This window comes from Cotesia typhae, unplaced genomic scaffold (genome assembly GCF_013202065.1).
Source record: "Cotesia typhae breed Kobodo isofemale line unplaced genomic scaffold, CoteBio_Ctyphae contig_65, whole genome shotgun sequence".
Lineage (NCBI taxonomy): Eukaryota > Metazoa > Arthropoda > Insecta > Hymenoptera > Braconidae > Cotesia > Cotesia typhae.
In genome coordinates, this window is record NW_027423762.1 from 400,618 (window position 1) to 424,028 (window position 23,411).

Here is a 23,411-nt window from a genome sequence, read left to right on the forward strand (position 1 = left end):
AAACATAACCGAGAGGATCAAGGAACTGGCCCGAACATCAGCCTACCTCAAGCATGCAATAAATAAACAATTGAGCGATCTACAAAGAATCCAATTGTTCTCAATGGCTGGAGACGAACATATTCACCTGATGACCAACTATCTACGTATTCTAAACAACGCAGAAAAGATTATAGAAGAAGCAAAATGGGGTAGACTCACCTATTTAACAGTGTCAGCCAAACAACTGCATCAAGCAACCGCTGACATGATGAAAAAACACCCGACGCTGAACCCACCTCAACCTCTGAATCACATGGACATCAATACACTAGCCAGGGTGTCCACAGTGGAAACAGGAAAAACAAATGGACATTTCCTGATAATAATTACAGTTCCACTATTCGATCAGACGCCATGGTTAGCATATGAGCTAAAATCACTTCCCAAGCCTGAGAAAGTAGGAGACCAAATATCAACATTGACAATTCAACCAACATCGAAATATCTCGTGTCAGAACCATCGTTTGATGAATATTTTCTCGCTGAACAAGATTATATCAACAACTGCAAGCCAATCGGACCAGACATGGCATGCCCACCAGACCTCTTGTCCAAAACAACCAAGTTGGTGAACGAAGTAGATTGCGAGATGGAATTATTGATGAATCCGAAAACCAAAAATCTACGGAATTGTAATATAAGAATAATTCCAAAATGCAAATTAACTTGGATAAAAATGAACGAGAAAAACACCTGGGCATATTCGACGTGCAAGGAGGAAAATATTCAATGGAGATGTCCAGGACAAACTGCCGAAAATCAGGTAATTAATAGCACCGGCCTGATACATATCCATCAGGGATGCCAAGCGACGTGTAACGAATACACTATTCGTGGGATTGCCAGAGAATCAACAAAGATAGACCTCATTGCCCCGAGTTTTAACCTATCCTTAGAAACGTTAAACTCGAGCCTGAAAACCAACAACGCAGCTCCAAATTTGTTCGCACAGAATCAAGATCCAGCTACGATTATCGACAAATTCGAACCTTGGGGCCAAGGATTGGAAGAAAACGAAGAGAAAATGTCACTAATTGCCCTGGATCATCAAAAAGAAGAAATTAGTCGGAAGATAACTATAGGAACAGTATCAACTGTTGGAATAATATCACTTATAATTGGGGGATAGCCATACAAAAACTGTCCGCCGATTTCTATTGAAACCTCGCCAGACCAGCAGAAAAGACGAAAAACCAGTCGTAATCGAACTGAAAACATTCGAAGAAAAATCATCAAGCCTGCCAGAAGCCAACGAACCACTTCCAACAAGAACCGATGTCGACAACGAGATGAACGTCTCCATGAAAGCTAAAATAACAACCAAAGAAGCTCCAGAGATCGTCAAAAACCAAAGAAACCAAAAACATTCCGATTAAGAGACTACAAATCACCAATTTAGAAGAAAAACCCAGCATCAACGAAAGAATTATTACATAATCAAACCGATGGCTCTTTTGCGGAAAAAGTAAGAAATAACTTTAAAATTATAATAGAATCCTTTCTTTCCTATATAATTTCGTTTTACAAAAATAATAGTAAAATTCTTCATGCCAAAAACGAGTCAACAGTTTGAACAAATAATCTAATCTAAAAAATAAAAAAAAAAAAAAATTTTTTTCCTACCTTAATAGATAGTTGATAGTATAATGAAAATCAGTAAAATTATCCGAATTATGAAAAGTTTTGCTGCTTTATGACTCACAAGACCGAAAATAAAATTATCTCCGGCCTTGGGGGACGAGCGAGAACAACGCAAAACGTTATTTCAAAATTTCTTTTCCGAAAACAAAAATTTTCTTCCTCCTTCCAAATAATTCTCCCAATCATAGTTTTCATTTTACTATCACTTAATTATATATTACACATTATTTTACTATTGCCATTTTATCATTATACGTCATAATAAATATAACTACTTATTATAACTCTATTATATCTATTATATTACATTTTATACATTTTATATGTTATAACCGAGTATTCAACAAAATTTTATAAGTATATTAATTATATTATTAATATAATACTTTAACATTAATTATACTTTATAATGATTTTAAGAAAATCGAGCTAACGTCACTCATAAAAATCGTTCCAAATTATTAAATCATAAAGATTTGTTTCTCTTTGTAAAATTCTTATTTCGAACACTCAATATTCAATAAGAGTGAGTATAAGTAAGAAAGAGAACAGGAGGAGTCCTCTAGCGGTAATTATAAAAGAACTGCTACATCAAGCAAAGTAGCTTACCGACACTCGCTCAATTACGACCGCCTCTCGGCAAGCCACGCCCACAGCCGTGTTACCGCATGGGTATAACGTATAAAGCATACCACACACGTACCTACATATACACGCAGATATATACATATGCCTATATGTATACGCTGTTCTCCTTCTTTCCTCACCCTCACTAATACAATAATAAGAACCGCATTCTTCTGGTCCCCCTTTTCTTTTTTTTTATACCTTTTTTTCTCTTCTCTTCCGTCCTTTTTATCCTTACCTTTCTTTGATTTCCATTACTAATTTTAAAATTAATAAATATAAAATTTTTTTGGATATGGGAAAAGGAGAAAGTATAGGAAAACAAAAATGAGAAATTAATTTGAAAAAAAAAAAAAAAAGAAACCTTTTAATACATATAATATTATAAAATATATCTTTCTTTACATTTTTTTTTTATTTATCTTCGACGAAAAGACGCGTCCGGTTCTCGGCGGAAGCGGAGACACCCGATATGTCTGGCCTGCAACAAAAGAGAAAAGAACAATTAAAAAGATAAAGTTATTTTCTTAAATAGTAACCATGAAGCATATCGTAACATACCTCTACCCCATAGTGACCAAACCATTAAAGACCTCCTCGAGCAAGGCGATCCTTAAATGTTCGATATCCTCGTGGTTAGGGGCGAGCACCTCTTCAAAATCCTGGACCTCCGCGACCATCGCTAGGTCCTGGAATCCGAAGAAGACCACTGCCTCCACGACCTCGGGAGGCAGAGAGCCAAATAGGGTCACCAGGCAAGAAGCCAAAAATAAAGCTTCTCGAGGATGGATAGGACGTGCCAACTCCGCCAAGAGCCGAACCGCCCTTCTCAAATCCTAGAAAAAAAAAAAAAAAAAAAAAAAAAAAATTTTTTAAATTTTTTTCTCTTAAAAATGCCTTACTTACCCTCTCCCCATACACCATTAGGACCATCTGGTACCAAGTACCATACCCCTCGAAATTGGTCTCGCATGTATACATTTTTAAACTGAAACAACTCACGGTTTGAAGCACACTAACACTCTATCCGGCTACGTGAAACTCGAGAGGCAAGCGAAACGAGATAAGAAAGATCATTGTCAGCAAAATATGTACAATGTAACACTGTGCAGAATTAAAATATAAATTAAATTAAATAGCAAGCACTAGATGACTCCTCCTGTTACTCTTCTCTTTACGTCAAATTATACTAAGTTAAATCAAAATTTGTAAGTGGCTCTCGCTTATGGGGAAGGTGGCCATAGGAAAACCGAAAAACTATACTAGCTTCTCGGTTTTCCGGGGGAATGTTATGTCCACCCCAAAATTTTTCTTTAAATTTAAATCACCCGCGCAGATGGAAGACTTCTCCATGCGCGAAAGCCACAATAAAATATAAGCTACGCGACTGCTGGTTGACTAGCGGGGACTTCTGCAATCTCAGCACCGCGAGTATTTAAAAAGGCGATCAACAGCCAACGCCTGGTCTTTTGTTAATTAATTCGACTTCCGCGTTTAATTAACGGGCCCGTGCCTTGTAGAGTCCTTTGCTTTAATTTGCACTGCACTTAAAGGAAGTTTGGACGCGGTTTAACCGGCAGGCCACGTACTAATTTTAAGTATCTTAGAGAGTCGCATTCTTAAAGTTCTAATTTGCCCTGCACTTAGGCGAGAATTCGGCCAGTAAATAAATCCTAAAGAACCGGAATCTCCAAGTTCTAATTTGCTCTGCACTTAGGCGAGAATCCGGTCATTAAGTTATTCAAAATTTCTTAAAAGCTAGTTTTGCGCACTTTACCCTACGGGGGACTGGAGGACGTTAGCTCAATCAAATTAAAAAAATTCATTTGATTAAATTACGTTAAAATTCATATTTGTTAAAGTGTAAGAGTTTTAGTGTCTATAAAAATAAATGTCAAGAGAAGTGAAATTTGTTCGAATCAGTTCATTTCGTAAAAATAAGCAGCCCAATCCATCCTACTCTATCCGCCGCAAGGACCGATCAGAGGGCCCAACCCAGGAAAAGGCGCTAACAGCAGCTCCGGAATCACGGATCCGGTAATAATTAAAAATCCTGCAAAGAGTAAGTACATCTTTTCTTAATAAAAATCCGTAATCAGTCTCAAACGAAGGCGTGGTAAATTCGTCCGTCGAAACGTCCCACATAAATAATTAAAACAACGGAATTAAAAACTCCGTTGCGTATTCTTTAAGCCGTTAGTCCAAACCTCCACCGTTTACGCTACCACTTAAACGCCCTTGGACATAACAAAAATAAACTTTAATCAATTCCACAGTTATCCCTGTAGAACCCAGATTGAGCCGATTTCTCTTTCTATTTTTTTTATTCAATTGAAAAAATATTGTTAAATTTTCAAAAATGGAAAAAAAATTTTTTTTCATAAATTTTATTTATATAATGAGATAAATACAATTCAACGATTTTACGGCATTACATTCACAATTTAGAGGCTTCATCGATGACTGTAATTAGTAAGATCAATAATTGATGCAGCTAAAATTAATTACTTTTCTCTCTGTCGTTTAAATATTTTACAAATTCTGTGTTCATTCGAATTCGAAAAGTTTTTAACTAGTAAACAACCATTTTTGTCCGGAATTATACAATGTAGTTGTTGAGTTCCTGTAATCGGTTTCGTTTTCAAAAATCGATCATTTAAATCATTTACTGCTGTGTCATAATCTTCTTCTGGGGAAAACTTCACTATAATATTCGGCAAGTTATCCGGTGCAGAAGCCCATTCAAAAAGTTCTTCTGGTGTCGTTATTTGTTTGTCTACCGCGAGTTGGAAACTTGCTCTCGCTGCAAGTCGTTTGAGAATACCACCGATTCTATCACACGGACCTTTCCCATGGGTAGTCGCAAAAAAATGCCATTCAGCAGGAATATCAAAATCATCTTCGTGGTAATATAAATTTACAAAGTTTTTAAAGTTTTTAAATTGTTGAGGAGCTCCATCAGAAAAATAATAAATCTTGTTACAACGTTCAGGAAGACTTTTCACGTAATCAGTTATTATTTCGATGAAAACATGAACATCAACGGCATCATGTTTGTTAGAATCTGAGATAATTACTAAACTTTTGTGTTCAAGTTTGTTATTTACTGTATAATAAATAACGACTGGAAAAACTGTTGCCTGATTATTATTCCAGTGAAAACCAGCTGCCGCATTTTGTACTACGAAGGCATAATTTTCTGCAAAATCACAAATAATAACGTATTCGTTTGGTTTCAATGTTTCTTTCAATGTCTTCAAGAATTGGGCTTGCTCCTTAGCAATGAACGAATGAGGTAGAAGAATTTCTAACTCACTACAAAATTTTTCCACTAATTCTTCTGTAGGCTTAATAATAGTTTCTAAACTACTTCTCGGTTTTGATATCCAATATTTATATGTAATATTCTCGATTTCCCGGTCCTCAAAACATTTTAGTAAAATTTTACTCAACTCATCGACCCCAGGACAGTTTTTAAATCCACCTAAATAACACTGAAAAGATGGATTTTCACATATAATCATGCTCAAGTAATCGCTGTAGTGTTTAATGGGCTTTTCTGTGTTCCTTGTCAAAGAATAAATATTTGCACCTAAAATAACAGTAATTTAGTAAACTTAAAATTCACGCATTTATAATTATTAATTAATTTAATAATTACCAAGCATCATTAACTTCACGTTTTGATGAATCGTACACACGCAGATGGTGTGTGTTCCACTTGCCCCTGCTAACACACAATGTTTTGGTCGCAAAGAAGCGAATTTTGAAAATCCAATTCTCTCAGTAGGATTTATTTCACAGAAACATTGGTATAATTCTTTTAAGTTAGACAGGATAAGTCTTTTTGGACGTGTATCCGATTACCATCATCACTTCGAATTGATACAAAGTCTTTCATACCGGGCATTTGAGCACTATATTCATCATCGTTGTAAAAATTTTCAACTTTTAATTTTACCTGATCAGTAATTGTCCTCCTATACAAAAATGTTGAGTAATTTAGTTTTCAAGTGTATTTAAAACATCGATTTTACGCTACCCATACCTAATTTCGATTCAGGTGTAGAAAGTAAACCCGTTTCTTCAACCAAATTTTTGCTACTCTTGACAAATGTCTTGATGTATTCATAGTTTCACAAATACGTCTCTCACTCCATTTTACAGGTAATAATGTTAAAATTTGTATTTTCAAAGACTTATCAGTTTCTTTATCGTTGAATTTATCATACAACATTTTAATTAGAGAGTGAAAATTTTCACCATCGTCATCAATCGATTCTTCATCTGAAGAAGACAGCAAAACTTTTTCAAGCTGTCGGATACCCGATTTATTTTATTGTTCAAAAATTGATTATCATTCAATTTCTTCGATGGAATCGGTGATTGATTTAACAATTCTAATGCATGGTTTATTACGGGTAATTGAGTTGCAACGCTAACTTGGGATCCTGAGCTTGATTGTGATGCTTTGGGTTCGCTATCAAATGACATGGAACCTTAAAAATAATAGTGAAACATATAGCTACTAGAAATGTATTCAAGTAACGTATAAATAATTAAAAAAACTTACGGAATGATAAGGATAATGGGAGATCCATGGCAGTTGTATTACTATCATTATCAGCCTGATCATTGTTGTCATTATTGTCACTATAGTTGTCTTCACGGTCACTTACATCAGCACTAGGATCATTACGAGCATTTGTTTGTTGCTTCACTAACTCTGAAGCTTTTTTCGACATGAACTGCATAATAAATAATTATCATCTAATCCTAACGTTACTTTCATAATATCAGTCGCCGGACGTAAACCAATTTTTAAAATGAGATTCCAACTCAAAAGGATTACAACACCGATCAAATACCTTTTTGACGCCATAAAGACAAATTAAAAAAGCGCTTATAAACTAGAGAAATTATTTATTTATACAACAAATGTAATGACAATCTTTTATAAAACACTAGATTGCACAAAAGATTTATAGGTTATGTTTTAGATCTCAAAATGAAAAAGCCGCACTTTTAATCAAAACATACTAGCTTATAGCATCTAGTTTACTGGCTATAGGTAAGTCGATAATTGTTATCCCTAGTTTATCGATCTAATTGATATATTAAAATTTGAATCTTATTAAATACAGTCATCGATGAAGCCTCTAAATTGTGAATATAATGCCGTAAAATCGTTGAATTGTATTTATCTCATTATATAAATAAAATTTATGAAAAAAAATTTTTTTTCCATTTTTGAAAATTTAACAATATTTTTTCAATTGAATAAAAAAAAATAGAAAGAGAAATCGGCCCAATCTGGGTTCTACAGGGATAACTGTGGAATTGATTAAAGTTTATTTTAGAAAAAAAAATTAAAAAAAAAAATGTCGAACTTCGAAAAATCATTGATTTTTATCAAAAACTGAAAAATTCCATATGTATTGACTTACAAAAATTTTTTAATATTTTTTATCGGAAAGTACATCTAAAAACAAAAATTTAAAAAAAAAAAAGGTACCTAAATGTTTAGTTTTGAAAAAGTTATGGCTATTTGAAAATAAAAAAGCCATTTTTTTGAAAAATTCATAACTTTTTTGGAGTTAGGTAAAAAAATTCAAAAAAATTCTGAGAACCGTTTTTTATAGGGTAGAAAAGGATGGAAAACTTTCGGCCAAATCGAAAAGGTTCGGGGTCAAAAGTGGTCGATTTGGCATGGAATACCCCAAATATATAATTATTACAGGTACGAGATTTACTAATTAAATACATACTGTTTTTTTTCCTTGTTTGATAAAATGTATAAAATTCTAATTGAATAAGCCATTTTTTGACGTTGTTTTTTTTTCTTTTTCCATAATCAATTTCAATTATCACAGAGAAGTACACACAATGGTCAATATAATTAGTCTAAAAATTTCAGATAAGTCTTTCATTATTTTTTTTTTTTTTAAATTAAATATTTAAATGCAATTCTCTGTAATCATTGAAAAGTATAAAAAAAAATAAAAAATAAAAAATAAACTGATTACAGTATTAAATACCGAAACAGTAAACAAAAAAAAATTACACAGCTTACATGGATCGCATTTCCTTAGAGAGCTGAGAGACACTTTGGTCTTGGTACATAAAAAAAAATGAATAATCATTGAAAAAAAAAAGAACCATACATTAAATATAAATGAATAATAAAAGATATAATAATAAATAAAATTAAAAACTAACTATCATCTATTTAATTAAGTCGCTTTGAATACTATAGCCACGAGCGAGGACGCGTAGAGGGTTGAAGTGCATAATAGGAATGTAAGTACTGTTGATAAGCTGCTGGATCAACACTTAAATTTGGAGCATGAACACTAACATAAGGCGATACCGGAGATCCATAAGCAGCAGGTCTGTCTCAAAATATTATAATAAGTAGTAGGACTCCTAAGATCCCCTAGAAAAGAAAAAGCAGCTGCTGCAGCAGAAGAAGCTTCTTTATCATAAAAAGACGCATTGTTAGCATCATTAACCGGTGCAGTAAAATTAAAGGCGCTTCCAGGATGATTGATTGGATAAACTAGTAGATTGTTGTTGAGCGGCAGCCGTACTTACAAAAAAACAAATACTTTTTTTTTTATCATCTATGATTCATCAATTACGAGTGCTTCAGAATCATCAGAATCTTTATCCTCATCGTTGTTTTGGTCTGAACATTTGGATTTTGGAATCAGTTTAGTTGGAATCAGCTTACTTTGACTTTCATTATCCTCGATTACGGAATCACCTGCAACCAGCGGGTCAGTTTCCGTTGCTTCTGGGTTATCCGCTTGACGTTGATTAACTATTTTGGTTGAGACCATAGAGTGCTGTTTCTTTCTGTTATTCCCTTTCATCTTTGCAATAAGTCGAGAAATGTATTTTTCTAGTGAGCCAAGGTGCTTATAAATTGTATTTTCACTCATGTCGTGGTGAAATACTGATTTTTTTAAGTAGTGTTCCATGAAATCTACAAAAAAAATTAGCGTACAAAGTCAATTTCTTCAAACAACCGGAATGACGGATGCAAATCAAGCAAGAGAAGAGATGGAAAAAAATGAAATAGTAATACTGGTAAAAACGTGAGTTACAAAAGAAAGAGCAGAAAAAAAAAATTTTAAAGATTAAGCGGAAGATTCAAATGGTGGGCCGAAAATGCAATAAAAGAAGGAAAAACAGAAAGAGCAAAAGGAGGACAATTATTTGGAACAAAAAATAATATAGAAGTAGAGCGTTCTGCTAAAAGTATATACACTCTCGGTCGTCTGGCGCCCCGTTTGAACGGGACTTGGTGCAGACTGTATCGAGTCTGTTGATAAATAGTATAATGGAAAGGATGTATCTAATGAACACAGTGGCAAAATCGGTAGCAATGTAGGAGTAGGTAAAGACACACCAAGAGATATATATAGAGAGAAGAAATGGAAGTACAGGGCATAAAAATCACACTGAAAGAGTAAGCAGTAAGATACATAAAAGATGTGATCAAAATGGACAGGGAAAGATGGCTCAAGATAGTAATGAAGGCGAAAATAAGAGGAATACTTAATCGTAATGCGACAAAGTGGGGCAAACAAGTAAAAAAAATACTAAAAAGAAAGGAGTATGAAGAATCGATCAGGATGATATATAAAGAACAAGGAATAGAAAAAATATAAAAAAAATTGAAGAATATATAATGCGGATAAATAAAAAAGCAAAAAAAGATGATGAGGCGATCGGAAAATCAGCATATTGTAAATTATATAAGAAAATAAAAATCAAAAAAGCCCAAAACTACTATTGGAAAAAATACCCAATTAAAATAGAAGACAAAGGAACTTCGGCAAGAGTAAGGTATGAAAACATAGAGAAAGTGGGAAAGAAGGGATGTAATGTATAAGGATTGGAAATGTAGAGTAAGTGGAGGGGAAGAAGAAAGCCTGATGCACATAATGAGGTGCAAAAAAATATATATGAAAAGGTAGGAAGAAAAAAAAAAGTTTCCTAAGTGATTGAAAAGAAATAAACGAAGAAAAGATACAAGAAAAACTGATAAGATTGTAAAAGGAAAAAATAGATAAGAGAGGATGCACATTCTTCAGAAAGATTGGAAATATTTAGAAGGAAAATACAGAGTTGCGGAGTTTCGGGCAGGAAGTTCACCAGAAGTCAATTCTTAAGTGTCAAAACGAAAACTGAAATTGTCTTGGCCGAAGTAAAAAATTGTCTTGAAATTTTATTCTTGGTAAAAAAAAATTTATTGGTTCAAGACAAGAACTAGGAAGAAATTTTTTTTCTTCGCGCAAATGAACCGTTCTTTCTGTGTATTAAGTTTATATTCGAAGGATAATTTTGGTTTTTTCAGTATGATACACTACATTTACCTCTTGTTCTCGATAGTAAAATCGGATCTAGTTGGTAGACTTCAGCTTGTATTTTTTTGGATCTGTTTGATGTTTTCCCACTAACTGTACTTTTCAATAATAATTCGTCGCCGAAGATGTACCGTACGACATTTTCTAGGCACAATTGTAGTTTAGGGATACCCATTAATTTATTATAGAAGTTCACGGTGATCCAATGATCACGGCCGATATAAACCTTGAATAGTAGAAATTATAATATTATTAATAATAATAATAATAATAATAATAATAATAATAATAATAATAATAATAATAATAATAATAATAATAATAATAATAATAATAATAAGGAGGAATTTAAGAGCGTCATCAGGAACGCCGAGGAAAAACTACTCCTTGGCGAACTGATGGACAAGTCCATGCACAGCGTGTTCTTTAAACACGTGCGTGATCATGGCTTGTCCATCCAGCTGACGTTTTCCTTCTTAAAGTCAGCGGGCCTGATGTCCGAGACTGAAGGGTTCATATTTGCCTGCCAAGATGGTGTCATTAACACTCTTGAGTACCGTAGCAAGGTGCTCCAGGTGCAGCTTCCGGACACGTCCTGTAGGAGGTGTAGACAACATCCGGAGACGCTTATGCACCTTTTGTCGGCATGTCCAGTGCTGGCGAGAGGTGCATATATCCAGCGTCACAATGCTGCCCTGAGAGTACTGTACTACTATCTTCGTCATTGCTACGGTATTGACGTGACACCAGTGCTGCCTTATTTGCCAGGAGATATTCCCCAGGTTGTTGAGAATGACAGTTGCAAAATTTATTGGAACATGCCATTTGCAACAACCCGGCGGATAGATCACAACAAACCTGATATTGTGCTCTTCGACAAGGCCACTCGTGACATTTATGTCATTGAGTTCTCGGCCCCGGCTGAATACAACATCTCAGCCAAAGAAGAGCACAAAAGACAAATATATCAGGATCTCCTGTTTGAAATTGGCAAACTTTACCCAGGTTACCGTGTCAAGCTTGTCGTCCTGATTGTTGGCGTCCTAGGAGGGATGAAACAGTCTTTTGTATCCTCACTTGCCAAAGTTCCAGCTTGCTCATCAAAAGCTGAGTTCTTGGCAGTTAGGATGCAGAAGGCTGTTTTACTTGGTTCTCTCCGTCTCTTAAGGGAAATGACTTTGGCCTGCTGTGATCACTAACCGCCTTGTTGTGCGGAGTGGTCCAGCAGTAACGGATGGAGCTCAGGCTGGGCCCTCGGAGAATCGGACTCCGGGGATAACCCCCCTGAGCATTTAATAACAAAATAATAATAATAATAATAATAATATGCGATGCTTGCTACGTGGCCTCCAAGCGGCGCATCGCGGGAAACGCAGACCATAACATCAGGTCTGTAGGCGAACGACGTAGCCCGTGCAGTGGGCCAACTACCCACTGCATGGAAATAACTGAGTTACCACAAGATACCAACTCAGAAGTGCTCCCCACAACCGGTCCTTTTCGGATGAGGACCATTCATCAGGTGGGAGGAGCACGCCGGACCCGATGAATGATGACGACCCTGGCGCCTTAAGGACTTACTTTAAGTGGACGGAGGAACTGAGAGTCGATCTCTTGGTGTGCTACCAACGTAGCGAGCCGGGGGTGAGCGGCTATATGGCCCGGATGCACACTCTTGGAGTGATATGCATCCGGAGCTAGCGCATTTTACGCCCAAACACCTGCGTAATTATGCCGCTCATCTTCGGCGAAATAGAAGATCGCTTGTGCCGGACAGAAGGCAGTCTAATAGACTTTCCTTTCCGGCGCAACTACACCAAGAGCGACGCCGTTCCTCCTTGGACAACAACAATCCCTTTGTAGGACGGCAAGTAAGTATATCTAAAAAGATAACTTACTTCCAACAACAGCTTGACGCGGTAAACGAAGATCTCCGTGCAAACATCCTGGAGGATTCCACCCTGCTCACTGTGAGCCAGGTTGTGTATGGTGCAGCAGTTTCGGCTTTTCCGAGAGAGAGACAATGTCTCTCGATCGAGGCAAGGTTGAAACAGCGCATCTCACAACTTGGCTTGAAAATTGACATGTCCGGAAACAGGTCTCCCGCATTCAGTGTGTGATTGAGTACGACACAACTCAAACACCATACACGCCCCGAATTCGGCGCATTGCTGTTGAACTTCGGTGGCGTCATCACACACTGAACAAGAGTACTCTTCATGTCATCAAGGAAGAGTCTCTTAATAAATTGCGGGCTCTAGTGGCTGCTAAAAAGTCATTAGAGAAAAGGCTGAAGCGGTTGGTCGACAACTCGTTGTTTCGATCCAGCCCTTCACGGTTTCTGACACCAAAGACCGATGTTACCGGGAATTATCCAACACCTGAGCGGGTGGAAGCTTTTTGGACTGAGTTGTATGGAGATCAACCAAACGTGAACGCCAACACTCCAGCTCTGCACGACTTCAAAGTATTCTGTCGGGAACACCGTCGACAGAATGCTGATGAAGAGAGCCCTGCAGTCAGTGTGGATGAAGTTCGTTCAGCTCTAAATGGCAGCAAAAATTGGGCTGCCCCGGGACCAGACGGCATTAATGTCTTCTGGTGGAAGAAGTTTACTTCTACCCACCTCCATCTGGCCCGCATATTTACATCATACATTAGAGCTGACGATCCGATTCCGGACTGGCTTGTAGAAGGGCGAACCGTACTGATACCTAAAAAAGGTGACTTGTCTGACCCTAAGAATTTCAGGCCTATCACCTGCTTGAATGCGGTTTATAAAATTTTTACAAAAATTTTAAATAACCGTATCTTGCAGCAGATAGAGCCTGTATGGCAACAGATATATGAACAACGTGGCAGTAAAGAGGCCTGTCAGGTTGCAAGGAGAACCTGATAGTGGATCGATGCGTCTTACAAGATGCGATCTACTATCAACGCAACCTGTCAATGGCTTGGATTGACTATCGCAAGGCATTTGACTCAACTCCACATGAGTTGATTTTATATCTACTCAAATGCCTGGGAGTCAATCCCGAAATAGTGGAATGCATTCGGCGTACAATGCAGCTCTGGCGAACGCGATTTCACATTGGAAGTGGAAACGCATTGCACGTAACCGGAGTTGTAGAGTACAAACGAGGGGTCTTCCAAGGCGATTCCTTGAGCCCTCTGCTGTTTTGCATTTCACTGCTGCCTATATCTGTTGCTCTCCGTAAAACTCATGGGTACTCTGTGGGGCCTCCGGGTGATCGAAACTATTCGATTACCCATCTGCTTTACATGGATGATCTGAAGCTGTATAGCGCTGATAAAGATCATCTACAAGCGGCCCTCAACATCGTAACAGAGTACACACGAGATGTCGGAATGTCTTTTGGGTTGAACAAGTGTGCGGTCGTACATCTGGCGAGGGGTAAGTGCTCTGATACTGGTGATGATGTCGAGTTATTGGATGGGAGCGTCTTAAGACAATTAGACGCCGGGGAGTTGTATAGATATCTAGGAATGGAAGAGCACCGCATGCATGTGGTCTCTGAAGTCTGAGCAACTCTCCAGAGCGAGTATGTTAGGAGACTCCGGAAAATTTGGTCCTCTGAACTTTCCGGCAAAAACAAAGTCTCAGCTACTAATATGCTCGCTGTCCCAGTCTTAGTATACACTATCGGTGTCCTGAAATAGGCCCGAAAGGATTTACGAGATCTCGACATCAAAACCCGTAAGATCATCAATATGAATCGGAGCATGCACCCCAATTCATCAGTCGCCAGATTATACCTCCCCCGATCCATCGGTGGGAGAGGTTTGCAGAGTTTGGAGCGGCTTCACGACCGTTTGGTCCTGGGTTTAACACACGAAGTTGTCAATTTCACTGCAGACGAGGATGACTTTCTTATGCAAATTGTACATAAACATGAAAATGAACATAAGGGGTCATTCTTGTATAAGGCAGCAATATATGCGGCAAGAACCCTTGGACTTGGAGAAATAAACGCTCTTATGGAACTCCGAAAGGAGGAATTTAAGAGCGTCATCGGGAACATCGAGGAAAAACTACTCCTTGGCGAACTGATGGACAAGTCCATGCAGTGCTTTAAACACGTGCGTGATCATGGCTTGTCCACCCAGCTGACGTTTTCCTTCTTAAAGTCAGCTGGCCTGATGTCCGAGACTGAAGGGTTCATATTTGCCTGCCAAGATGGTGTCATTAACATTCTTGAGTACCGTAACAAGGTGCTCCATGTGCAGCTTCCGGACACGTCCTGTAGGAGGTGTAGACAACATCCGGAGACGCTTATGCACCTTTTGTCGGTGTTAAGTCCAAGGGCGTTTTTAGAGCGGTAGCGTAAACGGTGGAGGTTTGGACTAACAATTTAAAGAATACACAACGGAGGTTTTAATTCCGTTGTTTTAATTATTTATGTGGGACGTTTTCGAAGTACGAATTTACCACGCCTTCGTTTGAGACTGTTCACGGATTTATTGAGAGTAGATGTACTTACTGTTACGGGAACTTTATTGATGGTCAGATCCGTGATTTTAGGGCAGCTGTTAGTGCCTGTTCCTTGATTAGGCCCTTTGGTTGGTTCTCGCAGCGGATGGAGTAGGGTGGATTTGGGCTGCTTATATTTCGGGCTTCTTATTTTATGAAATGACTTGTTGGAAACTGATTTCACTTTAATTGAGATTTATTTTTATTAACATTAAAACTTACACTTTCACAATTTGGATTTTAAAGAATTTAATTTAATGAATTTTAGTAATTTAAATGAGCTAACGTCCTCCAGTCCCCCGTAGGGTAAAGTGCGCAAATTTAGCTTTTTAGTGGTATTTTATTTAAACTTACTGCCCGGATTCTCGCCTAAGTGCAGAGCAAATTAGAACTTTGAGATTCCGGTTCTCTAGATTTTTAGAACTAATAACGAATACGTGGCCTGCTGGTTGAACCGAGTCTGAACTCGTCTTAAGTGCAGCGCAAATTAAGATGAGTGACTTTTACAAGGCACGGGTCCGTCAATTAAACGCGGAAGTCGAATTAATTGCTCAAAGACCAATACGTGGCCTGCCAGTTGAACCAAGTCTGAACTCGTCCTAAGTGCAGAGCAAATTAAGATGAGTGACTTTTACAAGGCACGGGTCCGTCAACTAAACGCGGAAGTCGAATTACTTGATCAAAGACAAGGCGTTGGCTGTTGATCGCCTTTTTAAATACTCGCGGTGCTGAGATTGCAGAAGTCCCCGCTAGTCAACCAGCAGTCGCGTAGCTTATATTTTATTGTGGCTTTCGCGCATGGAGAAGTCTTCCATCTGCGCGGGTGATTTAAATTTAAAGAAAAATTTTGGGGTGGACATAACATTCCCCCGGAAAAGCGAGAAGCTAGTATAGTTTTTCGGTTTTCCTATGGCCACCTTCCCCATAAGCGAGAGCCACTTACAAATTTTGATTTAACTTAATATAATTTGATATAATGAAAAGAGTAACAGTAGGAGTCATCTAGTGCTTGTAATTAAGTTTTATTCATATTTTAATTTTGCAATGCATTGCATTGTACGTGTTTTGCTGACAAATGAAATTTTTTTTTTTTTTTTTTTTTTTTTTTTGCTTGCTTCTCGAGTTCGCGTAGTCGGGTTGAGTGTTAGTGTACTTCAAACCGTGGGCTGTTGTAAGGATATTCTCCTCAAAAAAAAATATAAAAATATGTATACTTGTGAGGTGAATTTTGAAGGCTATGGTACCTGGTACCAGATGGTTCTAATGATGTATGGGGAGAGGGTAAGTAAAGCATTATTTTGAAATTGATAACGAAAATTTGTATATAGAAAAATAAAAATTATTTAATATTTTTTTTTTTTTATAAAAAAAATTTTTTTTTTTTTTTTTTCAGGATTTGAGAAGGGCGATTCGTCTCTTAGCGGGGTTGGCTCGTCCTATCCATCCGAGAGAGGCCTTATTTTCGGCTTCATGCCTGGTGACCCTGTTTGGCTCTCTGCCTCCCGAGGTCGTGGATGCAGTTGTCTTCTTCGCGTTCCAGGACCTAGCGATGGTAGCTGAGGTTCAGGACTTTGAAGAAGTGCTTGCCCCCAACCACGAGGACATCGATCGGTTAAGGATCGCCTTGATCGAGACGGTCTTTAATGGTTTGGTCGCCATGGGATAGAGGTATGTTGCGTGATGCTTCATAGTTATTATTTAGAAAAAAAAAACTTTAGGATTTAATTGTTTTTCCCCTTTTTTTTTTTTTTTTTTTTTTTTGCAGGCCAGGCGTGTCGGGTGACATCGCTTCCGCCGAGAGCTGGACGCCTTCTCTTTTATTTTTATGTGAAAACTTATGTAAAAGAAATATAAAAATTCTTTTTTTTTTTTGAAAAATAAAGATTATTTCTTTTTATTTCGTATTGTTTTCTCATTTTTGTTTCCTGTACTTTCTCCTTTTTTTTTTTTTTCAAAATTAATCCTATTTAGAAAAAAAAAAGGTAAGTAGAGTTTAACGGTATTTTAATAATTGATTAATAAAATAGTTAACTATAGTAATTTAGTTAGATAATTTAGGTTTAGGTAGTGAGGAAAATTTCTTAAAGGTTTAGTTTAGAAGAGTGTGAGAGAGAGAGAAGTGTATTCGTAATTATATGTGTATACGTGTATTATATTTATACCCATGCGGTAACGCGGTTGTGGGCGTGGCTTGCCGAGAGGCGGTTGCGATGAAGCGGTCGTCGATAAGCTACTCCGCTGGACTTAATAGCTCGTTACGTTTAACGGTAGATGCCTCTTCTAGTTCTCTTTTCCTATTTTATTTTTGATTATTAAATACTAAACTTTTAAGTTAATCGTTTTGAATTATAAAAAGAAAATTTTTTTGAAGAAATTTTGTATGAGTGACGTTAGCTCTGAAATAGAATTTTCATATAAAACGAAGTAAGAATTTTGTATATGGAAATTGTTGGGTGTATATATTTAATAGTTAAATATTTAATAGTTTGACATAATAATAGATAATAATATGACTAAACATGATAATTGGTTACATATAGGTGATATGAATTTTAAATAGTGTATAATTGGGTTCTTAATATAAGTTTTATATGGATTTAATATTGAATGTAATTAACTAATTGAATAATTTGATAATATATAGAAAAATAAAATTCTTAATGTATGATATAGTGATAGTAAAATGGAAAAGGAAAATTTTATGTTAAATTTATATTATATATAAAGAAAAGCGAGAAAAAAAATTTTCAATTGAGGTTTTGCGCTGTTTCCACTCGTCCCCTCAAGGCCGGAGGTAAATTTATCTTCGGTCTTGTGAGTCTTATGGTCGCAAAAAATTTTGTAAAATAAGAAAAAAATTTTTGTAGATTAAGAGAAAATTTGTTTTACATTTTACTATCTCTTTCTCCTAGAAATATTGATGTGAAAACCGTTGACTCGTTTTTGGCTATTTTAAAATTTCATAAGGCAAAATGTCATTGGAAGATTTTTATTATTAATGGTTTACTTTATCAATTTTCGGTTTTCCCCAAAATGAGCCATCGGTTTTATGATTAACAATTCTTTAATGTTGATCTTATTTTCTACGATGTTGATGGTCGGTTTGTCTAGATCGGTGATTTGTAGTCTTTTAGTCGGAATGTTTTCGACTTCTTTGGTTTCTCGATGTTCTCGGGCGCTTCTTCAGTCGTTGTTTGCTTACTCGGTGAGCTTCCTTCTTCGTTGGTTTCAGATTTCTCTGGGAGTGATTCATTGACTTTCGACGGTGATGTCGTTTTTTCTTTTGTTGTTTTCACTTCTATAACGACTGGCTTTTCGATTATTTTGTTGTTCTGTCGTGTTTTTAGTAGGCATCGACGAATGAGCTTTTGTATTGCGAACCCGCTTATAATGATCGATAATATTCCGATTGTTGATACCGATCCGATGGTTATTTTCTTATTTATTTCTTCATTTTGGTGATCTAGTGCTATTAATGACATTTTTTCTTCATTTTCTTCTAGCCCTTGACCCCAAGGTTCGAATTTGTCGATGATTGTAGCTGGGTTTGAAAGTTTTGTTAGTAGATTGGGATTTTCGTTGTTAAATATGATACTCGAGTTTAACGTTTCGAGAGATAGATTGAAACTTGGTGCGATAATTTCTATGTTTGTTGATTCTCTAGCTGTTCCTCGGACTTTATATTGGTTGCAGTTTGCTTGGCATCCTTGTTGTAGGTGTATTAGTCCGATTCCGTTGATTATGGTGTTTCCGGTAGTTAGTTCTGGGCATTTCCACTGGATGTTTTCTTCTTTACACGTTGAGTATGCCCACGTGTTTTTCTCATTCATTTTTATCCAAGTTAGTTTACATTTTTCGATTATTCTTACGTTGCACTCTCTGAGATTTTCGGTTTTTGGATTTATGAGTAACTCCATTTCACAATCTACTTCTTTTTCTAGTTTCGTTATTTTTGTTGGAATGTCGGTTGGGCAGGCCATATCTGGTCCAATGGGTTTGCAGTGGTCCACGTAATCTTGTTCAGCGAGGAAATATTCTTCGAATGCAGGTTCCGTCATTAGATATTTTGACGTAGGCTGAATTGTCAATGTTGATAATTGATCTCCGATTTTCTCGGCCTTGGGAAGTGATTTTAGTTCATATGATAACCACGGCGTCTGGGGGTACGGTTATTATTATCAGGAAGTGGCCGTTCGATTTTCCTGTTTCTACTTTCGACACCTTCGCTAGCGTGCTGATGTCCATGTGGTCCAGGGGTTGTGGCGGATTTAAGGTCGGATGTTTTTTGATCATGTCCGCGGTGGCTTGGTTTAGTCGTTTAGCTGACACCGTTAGGTAGGTCAGTTTTCCCCATTTTGCTTCCTCTATGGCTTTTTCTGCATTATTAAGAGTTCTTAGGTGGTTAGTCATTCGGTGAATATTTTCATTGCCGATCATTGAGAACAGTTGAATCCTTTGCATGTCAGTTATTTGTTTATTCGTTGTTTGTTGAGCTGATGATTTGCCATTCTTCCCTGATGAGGTGGACTCTTTTGAATGGATCGTATAGTAGGCCCGGATTCGCCTCCATTGGTTTTATTTTCACTTCGTCTGCTCCCCATGCCAGGTATCCGATTCCCAGGAGGAGAAGTGGTTCAAGGATCATATTAGAGTTTTTCGTAGATTTCTGCGTCTAGATATGTGTATATTTACTGAAACAAACAATCTAAGTTCTTTTTAGTCGAAATTTTCGCGGTGGGCTGTTTTAGCCTTGTTCGGGTGGATTAATTTCCGTTTTCCGTTTTCTTTTTCTATTGTTAAATTTCCCATTTCGTTTATTTCGATTATTTTGAATGGGCCAGTATAGTAATGATCTAATTTATTTTTTCTAGGTTCTTTTAACGTATACACGAAGTCTCCTACGTTAAATTTTGCGGGGTGTATATGTTTGTCAAATCGGATTTTTGACTCGTGTTTAGCTTTCGTTAAATTTTCCGTAGATATTCGTTGAATTTCGGAAATTCGACTAATTAAGTCTGCTAGATAATCGTTATATGATTCGATTTTACTGAAGTCCGGAAATTGAGTTGGACTTCGGGCTTTTCTTCCGTACAAAATTTCGTATGGTGTAAATTTTGTGGCTGTGTGCACGGTGGTGTTATAATTCAACATTGCCATTGGGACATACCGATCCCAGTTACTGAATTTATCTACATAAGCCCGGAGGTAGTCGATTAAAGGCTGGTGAGATCGTTCCAAGGCTCCGTTCGATTGTGGATAGTAGGAGGAAGTTGTTATTCTTTGAATTCTCAGTGCTTTGGCTAGCTGTTGAATTAATTTGCTTGTAAATGAGGTGCCCTTATCTGATAGAATACGCGAGGGCACCCATAAAGAGCGATATAATGATTTAACAGGGCATCTGCAACAGTTACTGCTCTGATATCAGGGAGAGGAACTGCCGCAGCTGCTTTAGAAAAATTATCCTGGATCGTTAGGATGTGTACATTTCCGTCAGGGGTCATGGGCAGGGGTCCTACCGTATCTATACTAATTTTTTCGAAAGGTTCGAAGGGTGTGTCTGTGATGAACATAGGCTGTTTGGTTTTTATTCGCGTGAGTTTATTTTTCTGGCATATCTCGCATGCTCGTATATAATTGTAGATTTTATCTTTCATTCCTGGCCAGTAATATTTTTCGCGAATACGCCAATATGTTTTTACCACACCTTTGTGGCCCCTATTAGGCTGTTATGATTTTCCTCAATTATTTTTGTTCGAAGGGATTCGTCTGGTACCTCGACGTTCCCTTCGCACAAGGTAATTGTTATTGGACAGTCTCTTAGTTCGTGTAATAAATAGGCTTTTATGTCTAAGTCGTCAAATTCGTCCCCCTGCTTTGCACAGCGAAACGAATGAATGTCGTGTTTGTGCATTGACTGTCGAAGATTTCTCAATCCTTCGATCAGGTCGATAGGGTCTAATTTTTCGAAATGTTTTGTTTTGATAAATACCGTAAAGATTTTACAACGACCTAGCTTGGTGACGAATACGTCCCCCTTTGTAGGCTTTGAGGCGTGAAGGTCATCGGCATTTATAAATTTTAAGTCGCGGAGCAGCTTCGCTACGGGTTTTATTATTTCGCAATCAGCTGCTAAAAAGTGTACTAAGTGGTCTCGAGCGTAAGTAAGCCCGTCTCGGCTGGTTGAAAATTTGATTTTTATGTCCGGACCCTTTTGGCGGTATACTTTCGTCTGAACTCGAGGGTGAAGATATTCTTGGTCGATGGCGCCTTTCAGCAAAAATATCTTCAGCCTCTTCGAAAGTTGGAGGGTCGTAGGCGACAAATGGTGGTCCGAATCGGCTGTTCCCTACGTCATCCCCACTGTTTTATTCCCGCTTGTAGTTGTTTCGCGTCTAATTTTATTGGAATTGCTAGGCTTTTCCGAATTGCTAAGTGATTTAATATTATTATTAACCTGTGAATTATTTAGTTTTGATTCCGTTTCGATAAGTGTGTTATTGGGGTTGGCCGATACGGTTCCGGCCCTTTCGGTTATTGCTTCGCCGTTTTCGTCTACGATTTGGCCGCTAACATGGTCATAATGGATCCCCATGGCCGCTAATTCATCGGGAATGAGGACTCTTCCGAAGATTGGGGTTCGGGGTTCTGGACCGTCTCCTAAATATCCCGCGAATCGCGATCTGTTTACGTTCTGGGGAGTGAAAGTATTTATGTTTGACTCGTTTCTATCGTACGTATCGGTGACGTTTCTGAAATTAATGTCGTCTGTTTCAGTCGAGGGCTCTGGTTCTATGATGATGGGCTTTTCTGCTCCGCTGGAATCTCCGCTTTTTCCGGTTTCTTCTGGACTGATATCGCTGCTTGATCCTTCCTCAGGGTTTTCGCTGTTGTCTCTTAGAAATTCGTCGACATTAATTTCGGTTGCAGTGTCATTGTCTAACGAGTCTTCTTCATTACTCCAGAGTGGAGGCATTTTGCTGAGTGCTTGGCGGATTGTTTTTGCTGTCTCAGAACTTGTTCGTTTTAATTCGGCTAACTCTTGGGGAGTGTAGTTGAATATCGCTTCTTCTCGTCGGATTTTCTCTAGAGCTCTCTCCCGATGGGTGTTTTCCGGTGGTGGCCGTCTTTTGAGGAGTTCATCAAACATTTCTATTAATTCGTGCGTTGTCCGTCGTTGTTTTTGTGGAACCCTCATTTCGCTGTCACTTTCAGTTGCTTCATCCTTCTCTGCCTCGTCGTCCCCCTCTTGGCCAATGTCAGGTGTTTTATTACTTGTGCTTGGTCCTGGCAGGAAAACCTCGTCGTCCCCCTGTTCTTCATTTCCGGCTTCTTGAATCTTCGGATCTTCTGAGGTTATATCTAGATCGCTGGTTTCGTGATAATTCACTTTTGGTGGGACTCGTGTTTTTCCCATTTCTCTTTTCCTAAGTCGAGAGGCAATTGTTTCTCTTACTTCGGGAGCGCTGCTGACTCGTGGTCTATTTTTTGATTCGATAGGGCGACCGGGGCGCTTGACCCATTGAATCGCCTCTTCATCCGAGAGATTTTTATTTAATCTTTTTGGTTTTGTTAAAGCAGAAATCGGTAACGCTAGAGGATTATTTTCGGTATTATTATTTATTGTGAGTTCTGGAGATTCTGGACGCCCTTCCGGGTTGTAAGAGAGCCCTTCCGCGTATTGCTCGGTGATCTTATGCCGAACTATGACGTTAAATTTGTATCTACTTAATTTAGAGCGCCATTTAGCTTGTCTTTCGGTGACAGTTGCGCTATCCCTTAACCAGGTAACGCAAGGGCTACTGGTTATTAGAGAAAAATGTTTTTGTAGATACGGTCGGAATTGTTGAATTGCGTAAACTATTGCAAGGCATTGTTTTTCTACGTCAGTGTATCGGGTTTCGGTGTCGTGAAATACCCTTGAAACGCAAGAGACTATTTTTTCTCCATCTTTTTCCGGATCGTCCCCCACTGTCGTCGCTTGACTGAGAATTCCGGATATTCCCGAGTCCGACGCATGGACAGCTAGGATGAAAGGTTTGTTAAAATCTGGGTATTTAAGGAAAGAATCTTCGCAGAGGGCATTTTTGATATCGTCAAATGCCGTTTGCGCTTCTTCAGTCCATAGGAAAGGTTTCGTTTTTCGCGTGAGATCTGTTATAGGTTTAGCCCTTTCCGCGAAGTTTTGTATGAATCTTCGATAATAATTGGCGAGTCCCATAAATTTTCTGGCTTCT

The 23,411-nt window shown here is 37.8% G+C and overlaps 2 protein-coding genes and 1 long non-coding RNA gene across 3 annotated transcripts; 1 reads left to right on the forward strand and 2 right to left on the reverse strand.

The window, feature by feature from the left end:
* Positions 1–2,654: 2,654 nt before the first annotated feature.
* LOC141532563 (uncharacterized) lies at positions 2,655–4,219 on the reverse strand. Its single transcript, XM_074250958.1, has 3 exons — positions 3,217–4,219; positions 2,872–3,146; positions 2,655–2,791 (listed from the first exon to the last, which is right to left on the reverse strand). Exons 1-2 carry the CDS (start codon positions 3,289–3,291, stop codon positions 2,874–2,876), a joined length of 348 nt encoding a protein of 115 aa, XP_074107059.1. The 5' UTR covers positions 3,292–4,219; the 3' UTR covers positions 2,655–2,791; positions 2,872–2,873.
* A 690-nt stretch (positions 4,220–4,909) lies between these two features.
* Positions 4,910–6,146, reverse strand: LOC141532649 (uncharacterized). Its single transcript, XM_074251103.1, has 3 exons — positions 5,972–6,146; positions 4,980–5,902; positions 4,910–4,933 (listed from the first exon to the last, which is right to left on the reverse strand). Exons 1-3 carry the CDS (start codon positions 5,979–5,981, stop codon positions 4,910–4,912), a joined length of 957 nt encoding a protein of 318 aa, XP_074107204.1. The 5' UTR covers positions 5,982–6,146.
* Positions 6,147–14,957: 8,811 nt separating this feature from the next.
* On the forward strand, positions 14,958–17,015 carry LOC141532620 (uncharacterized). Its single transcript, XR_012480119.1, has 3 exons — positions 14,958–16,458; positions 16,571–16,845; positions 16,943–17,015. It is a non-coding gene; the product is annotated as an uncharacterized LOC141532620 (long non-coding RNA).
* The last annotated feature ends 6,396 nt before the right edge of the window (positions 17,016–23,411 follow it).